Source organism: Gavialis gangeticus, unplaced genomic scaffold (assembly GCF_001723915.1).
Source record: "Gavialis gangeticus isolate Ggan-Ray unplaced genomic scaffold, GavGan_comp1, whole genome shotgun sequence".
NCBI lineage: Eukaryota > Metazoa > Chordata > Crocodylia > Gavialidae > Gavialis > Gavialis gangeticus.
The window spans coordinates 14,002,582-14,010,030 of NW_017729034.1; the positions used below are offsets into that span (position 1 = coordinate 14,002,582).

General features: G+C 46.4%; 1 protein-coding gene across 1 annotated transcript in view; it reads right to left on the reverse strand.

Moving 5' to 3' along the window:
- TBX15 (T-box 15) overlaps positions 1-7,449 on the reverse strand; it is a 219,206-nt gene that overhangs the window by 57,814 nt on the left and 153,943 nt on the right. Inside the window, exon 7 of the mRNA XM_019527667.1 lies at positions 740-837. Within this exon, the coding sequence (XP_019383212.1) occupies positions 740-837 (98 nt within the window). The remainder of the gene's footprint in view (positions 1-739; positions 838-7,449) is intronic.

The window sequence follows — 7,449 nt, forward strand, 5'->3', positions numbered from 1 at the left end:
TTCCAACCCTTAATCTATGAATCTATGAATCTATGAAACTGAAGATAGTTAGCTAGCCCTTACACAGGCAAAGCAAAAGAAGAATTTATCTTGATTTAGGTAGATAGAAAATCCCATTTAATATACCAGGAAATATAGTAGATAGAAAATGTAGCAAGACAACATGAAAAGTGAACACCTGATATATTGAACAATTTCTGCTAGCTAAATTTTAATAGGGAGGGTTTCTGAACAAGGACATGGAGTTCTGTGCCACATATTAGAGGCATCTACTGGCATGTGCACAAGAGGGTAGATTCCTGGGAAATGGCTCTAGTGACTGATGTACTCACATGTTGCTTCCCTCTCCCACCACCATGGCACAACTGGACTCAATGACTCAACACATAAATATGCCTTTTTCTAACAGGCAGGCTTATCTCTGCTATGCCTTCTCTGTAGTCTCCTCGTAGTTGTTAAACTGATGGATTCATTTTACTACTACCCAAGCATCTGTCTTCCTCCTTGTTTTAGCTCCTATAAATGTTAAAGACACTACAGTATTTAGGTCTCTGCACCACATCTCCAATAATATAAACCTTCCATATTTCTATAACTGTCAGTTTCTCTTCTCAGTTATATATCTCTTCATGGCAGTCAAGCTTCACAATGTCTCTGACTCAGCTGGATACCAGATGCATGCTGTAGTGTGCTGCCATCTCTTTACCAATGTTCATGTACCCTTTATTCAATGGCTTACCTTGCTGTTTCTGCATGGTAGTGAAATCTTCAAAGGTGAGGGTGCGCACAGGGGGCCTCCAGAATGCATATGTTTCCATAATGGCCTCCAGGCCAGTTCTGTGGAATTAAAAATAAAATAAAAGATAAAGCTCTCTCTCCAGTCTCTCATTGCAAAGTTCTTAGTGTAGATTACAAGAAAAGAGCAGGAGGAGACCAAGGTGTTCTTCATGGGACAGTTACTTTGGGCCGCCTCCTACAAAAAATTCTCCTTTATGTGATGGAATCTTTTCAGCTTATCCCATTATTACTTCACATTTTTGTCTGGTTTCCCATGACATGCTGTGTCCCCTGTATTGTCATTTGCTACAGGCAGTCATCAAGTTGGGTGAAACTGCAGCCACTCTAGGGGACAGGACTAGAATCTCAAATGACTGGGATAAACTGGAAAATAGATAAACTGGAAATGGATTTCTCTCTGTTGCTTCAGGGCTAGTAGCAATGGCTTCTAGCTGCAGCAAAAGAAATTTAGGTTGGAGATTAGGAGGAACTTTCTGAATATAAGGATGGTTTAGCATTGGAATAGGCTACCTAGAGAAGTTGTGAAATCTCCATCCTTGGAAATTTTCATGAGCAGGTTAGACAGATTCAGATTGTTAGATTGTTAGCAGCTGGAAGGCACCTCGCAGATAATTGGGTCCAGCCCTTCCCCTGCCCCACCACTCTAGGCAGGAAGCCAACTGAGATTAGGTGACCCCAGCAAGATAATTGTCCAGTCTCCTCTTGAAAACCTCCAGGGTAGGTGACTGCACCACCTCCGGAGGGAATTTATTCCACAGTCTGGACATCCTCACTGTGAAGGACTTTTTCCTGGTATACAGCCTGAAGCAGCCTTCCAGGAGTATGTATCCATTGGTCCTGGTCTTCCCCAGCGGTGCACTAGTGAACAGTTGTTCACTGAGCTCCTGATGCACTCCTCTGATATAGCAGTAAGCCACTATCAAGTCCCCTCTCAACCTTTTCTTCCTTAGGTTAAAGAGGCCCAGGTCCCTCAGTCTTTCCTTGTATGGCTTGCCTTGCAAGACCCTGATCATACAGGTGGCTCTTTTCTGGACCCTCTCAAGCTTTTCCACATCCTTATTGAAGTGCGGCACCCAGAACTGGACACAGTACTCCAACTGTGGTCTCACCAATGCTGAGTACAATGGGAGTATCACTTCCTTATTTTTACATGAGATGCATCAGTTGATGCATGCCAGCATGATACTTGCCCTGCTGACCACCACCTCACACTGATGACTCATATTCATGCAGTGGTCAGTCATTACCCCTAGGTCCCTGCCGGCCGTGGTGCAAGTCAAGCTTTCACCACCAAGCCTGTATGTATGTTGAGGGTTGTTTGCCCCCAGATGGAGCACCTTACAGTTGGAAGTGTTAAACTTCATTTGGTTCCGATCTGCCAAACTCTCGAGCCTAACCAGGTCTGCCTGTATTTGCAACCTATCTTCTGACATGACCGCACTGCCCCATAACTTGGTGCAGTCCACAAACTTGGCCAGTGAGCTTTTCACTCCCCCATCCAAATCACTAACACCTGAGGGACACCACTGGTCACTTCACACCAGAACGACACAGATTCATTCATGAGAACTCTCTGGGTCTTACCCTGTAGCCAGTTTCCCACTCACTGAACCGTTGAGCAGTTGAGCCCACAATCTTCCAGTTTTTCCACAAAGATACCATGGGATACTAGATCAAAAGCCTTTTGGAAGTCTAGGTATATAACATCTCTCTCATCCCCTATGTCCAGGTGGCAAGAGACTTGGTTGTATAAGGAGATGAGATTGGTAAGACAAGACCCACCCATGACAAAGCCATGCCGGCTGTCATTCAGAATCTTACCTTCCCTGAACGTATTGCACAAAATTCTTTAACAAGCTTTTCCAGGATTTTTCCTGGGATAGAGGTTAGGCTGATTGGCCTATAGTGGCCTACAGATACTTGGCTGGGATGGTTTAGTCATGCATAGGGGGTCTACCAAACTCAAAGAGGAGCCAACCAATTTTCTCGGCAGATCATGGGGCTGGCCGCCCTTTTCATGAGATGAGCACGGCAGAGCCTGCCGATCCCACTGATTGGCTGAGGAGCCTTGGCAGTCCCATCCCTCTCTACAGATTGCCATATGGCCCAAAACAGTAGGTTAATTACCCTGATTAAGCCTGGGGAAGCCATGAATCTATTGGCTATTAAGTATGGATTAATGGCTTCCTCAGGCTTAATCAGGGTAATTAATCTGCAGTTTCAGACCATCCCCAAGCAGTGGGTTTGTTGGTGGGCTCACTAAAAAAAAAAGCAAACCCCTTACCGGGAAGCAGAGAAGCCCTGCAGTCTTGTAGCATGGGGGAGGGGGAGGGGCAAGGATGGAGAGGCAGGGAGAAAAGAGGGGCAGATCATGGGAGCACAGGGGTGCTCTCAGGAGGTGGTGTGGAAGCAGCCTCTGTGGCTCCTTCTGTAGGTACCCCTACCCTGCCCCCTCTAAGCCCCTTTACCCCCCCACACACACACACCCCTCTTCCACCATCCCCCTGTACTCCAAAACTGCAGGGCTTCTCTGCTTGCCACTAGGTTTAGTTTACTTTAGTTTGCAGTGAGCCTGCCAAAAGCGTGGAGACTGTGCTTTTTCACAGAGCGCACCCAAAAATCATATTTCTGTGAAAATCATGATTTCAATACGTCCCTAGTCATGGATGATCCTAAGGAAGGGGCTGGCCTAGACAACCTTCTGACATCCCTTACAGTCCTACTTTCCTATGATCCTATGTCTTACTTAAAAGTAAAAATGTACCTTCTTTCACTCATTCTCAAAGCCTCTCATCAGATGTTTTGTTAATATTGTAGCTGGCTTTTGCTTTTGAAAATATCTTTCACACAAATGTTTCTACTCACCCAGTTAGCTTTCCAAAGTCTCCCCCGAAGCTCAGATGCTTTAAATATATTAGAGTTGGCAAACTGAACTCTGTATTTTAAGAGGAGGTTTAGAGAAGAGGTTTTTGCATGGTGTTATTAGCTGCTGAGCTGTGAGAAACAGGAACAGAAGACGTCTCAATGTAGCAATCTCACACTCGCACTGAATTCACTGCAAGAAATAAAGTTTCACTAACCTCATCTGGGGCATTTTATTCCCTGTCGTTTTTCTACAGCAGAAAACCCTTCCAGAATTTGGGCTGTTGAGGATTGCATGAGCCTGCTACTCCACTGCTTCCCTCTTTGTGTGCATGGAAACAGGTGGTGCTAACACACAGGAGTGATATACAGCTCTATGAACCTCTCTCAAAGAAGGAGTGTGAAAGATCCAGGGGATGCCAGAAAACTTCAGATAACTCCAGCAGACAGGTATAGGCTTTAAATGTTGGTTCACATATACTATTGCTTTGTTGTCTCTGAGCTCCATGAACTGCCAAAGGCCTTCGTATTAACCAGATAGCTTTGTTGCAGTATGTTCAGTGTGAGTGTGAGAATGCTATGTTGAGATGTCTTCTTTTCTTGCTTCTAACAGATTAGCAGCTAATAAACACCATGAAACAACAACCTCTCCTCTAAACCTCCTCTTAAAATATAGATTGGTTTGCCAACTCTAATATATTTAAAGCATCTGAGCTTCCGGGGAGACTTCGGAAAGTTAAATGAGTGAGTGGATATGCTGCATTGCAAGATGGCTGCCAAATTTCCTCTGGGACAGCAAGCAGGAGAAGCAGAGTCCAGTGTTAACCTTTTCACAGCCACTCTCCAATTGGTCACAGTTTTCAGCTAAACAGCCAGAAGCTGTTGCCAATTTGAGAGCAGCTGTGAAAGAGTTAACACTAAACTCCATCTCTCCTTCTTGCTGTTTAGAGTAGTGTTTTTCAATCTTTCTTCATCTGTGGACTCCTAAAAAGATGTAAATGGAGTTGTGGACCCCTTTGAATTGTAAGTGTGGGTATTTGCATACTTCTGATTGATAATATCTTTTCATGGACCCCATAGACAGTCTTTGTATCCCCGGGGTCCACAGACCACAGGTTGAAAACTACTGGTCTAAACAGAAGCTGGCAGCTGTCTTGCAGTACAGCTTCTCTCTGATGAGCCAACTCTAGGCCGTAACTGGAAAAACCTTTTTCTTCTACATTCTGTCTTTCAAAAATCAATGTGTGTATCCCATTTGGGGGGGTATAGTATGCAAAAAAAGATGGTATATTTTTATAAGGGGAGTAAGCATTGAAAACCAGGGTGCTTGAGATGTATGCCTGCCTGGAAGATGGTTCTAGTGCTTTGCTGCATAGGGATCACTTACCAAGCTGGACTACTTGGAAAATCTACCTGCTTAATTTGGGATCTAAATGGGTTCCACTCTATTTACTTGAAAGTCCAGATGATAAAGCATTGGACAATATTCATGTAACCTCCACTTTCCTCTTTGTAGGACCCCACCCCAGATTCTGGCCTGCTAACTGCCTATCCAGCCACAAAATTTCCTGCCCCATACCATCTTTATGAAGGACAGGAAAAAAGGGATCAGAGGAGAATTCATTACCAACATTGTTTTAATAAGGTCAGCCCCTTTAAAAGGTATTCAAATTTTTCTCCTTTTCATTCTTTTTTATTTTTATTTTTAGTACTACAGAGTTGTAATAATGGGCAATAAATGAAACAGTTCCATTGTCTGAAAAATGAAAAAAGATGTCCCAGCTATCTGTGCATGTCAGTAATCTGTTCCAGATGACTGACCCTGCCATGTCTGCTGCATGCAGAACTCACACCATCATTTCATTGTTCACTTTGCAGGCCAGCCCATTGGCTCTTCATATCTTTCCTACCTCTCCATCCCTAGGCAAGAGCTCTAAAGGCTCTTCCAGCAGGACCTGTTCTTGTTCATCTCAGCAGGACAAGTTCAAAAAGGAAGATACAGTGTTGGCCCGACTCAGATTTTAACAGTCTTTGCCTCTGGACTGCTGTCCCTTTCCAATATGGGAACTGTTTCATAGAATTATAGAAAATTAGGGCTGGAAGGGACAGCAGTCATTTAGTCTGACCCCCTGCTCAAAGCAGAACCATCCCTAACTAGATCATCCCAGCCAAAGCTTTGTCCAGCTGGGTCTTAAAAACCAAGGATGGACACCCCACAACTTCTCTGGGCAACCTGCTCCAGTACTTTACTACCTTCCTAGTGAGAAAATTCTTCCTAATATCTAACCTAAACTTCCCTTGCTCCTCCTTGTTCTGACATCTGCCACCACCATAGGCAGAGGAAGAAAAAATTATTTGGGAGGGCTGAGTGTGCGCGCACACATGTGTGCGCGCCCCCACCCCCCAGGTAAGTCTGTGGAGGAAGGGGAAAGGGCCATGGGTGTGGGGGCAAATCGAGGCCCCAGTGGTGAGGGAGGGAGTGGGGTAGGGGCTGGGCCAGGTGGGGCCCTGGCTGGGCCAGGCAGTGGGACAACTGAATCCTGGGCAGCTTCTCCAGGGGCACAAGGGGCTCCTGTGGAGTACATGGGAGCAGGGGCAGAGACAAAGTGCACAGCAGCAGCTGCCCCCACCCCACACTCAGATGGAGGGGCACGTGCCCCCCAGGTACTCACCAGGGCATGCACAGCAGCAGAAGCCCCTGCCTCTCTCCCACACTTCCCTCGATGAGCTGCCTAGGCCCCGACCATCCCACCACCTGGCTGTGATCCTGGCTGCATGTGCATCCCTCCCTACCCCTGCTGCAGCTGCCTGGAACTCACAGCCAGGCTGCCTTTAGGCCCTACCCACTGCCCCAGGTTTGGGCAGGCTGAGCCCTATTACCCCCAGCCTTCCACCACCTATGGCCGCCACTGAGAACAGTCTAGCTCCATGCTCTTTCAACCCCCTGCCCTTCAGGTACGTGAAGGCTGCTTTTAAATCCCCTTTCAGTCTTTTCTCTTTCAGGTTAAATAAGCCCAGTTCCCTCATAAGTCATGTGTCCCAGCCCCCAAACCATTTTTATTGCCCTCCACTGGATTCTCTCCAATTTGTTCACATCCTTTCTGTAGTGGGGGGCCCAAAACTGAACACAGGACTCCAGACACGGCCTCATCAGCAAGGATCTGGGTTTTCCACGTACCATGGAAAAGCAAAGAAAACCATGGAGTTCCCTATTTTATCAGAGAAAAAAAATGGATTTTAGCTTTTAGCAGAGAAACCTGCAGATTTCCCACTTTTGCAAAGAGCTCTGCAGGCTGGCAGAGTTCCAGCCTGCAAAAGCTAATTGCAAAAAGGGCATGACAACCCCAATCCTGTCTGGAGGGAGAGGGGGAAAGGGTGGGGCCTGAAGCTCAGTCAGCCAAGGCTTGGCTCAGGCTCACTTTCCTTTTTGAAGCCTGTGAGGTAAGTAGGGCATGCAGGGGGGCATATCATTATGGAGGAATACACATCCTCGTCAATTAGCAAGGAGTCAGAGGAGGGGCACTCTGAAGTGCTTTGGGTTAGAGTACAAGGCAGTCAAAGGGAAAGATACTTAACGGTGGGAGTCTACGATAGACCTCCCAACCAGGGAGAAGAGCTTGACCAGGAATTCTTGGGTCAGCTCACAGAGGTAGTGAAGGCTAAGGATGTGGTAGACATGGGGGACCTGAACTTCCCGGACATCTGCTGGGAAGAGCAGTCAGCCAGGTCTGACCGCTCACATAGGTTCTTAGACAGAGTGCAGGACCTCCATCTAACGCAGGAGGTGCA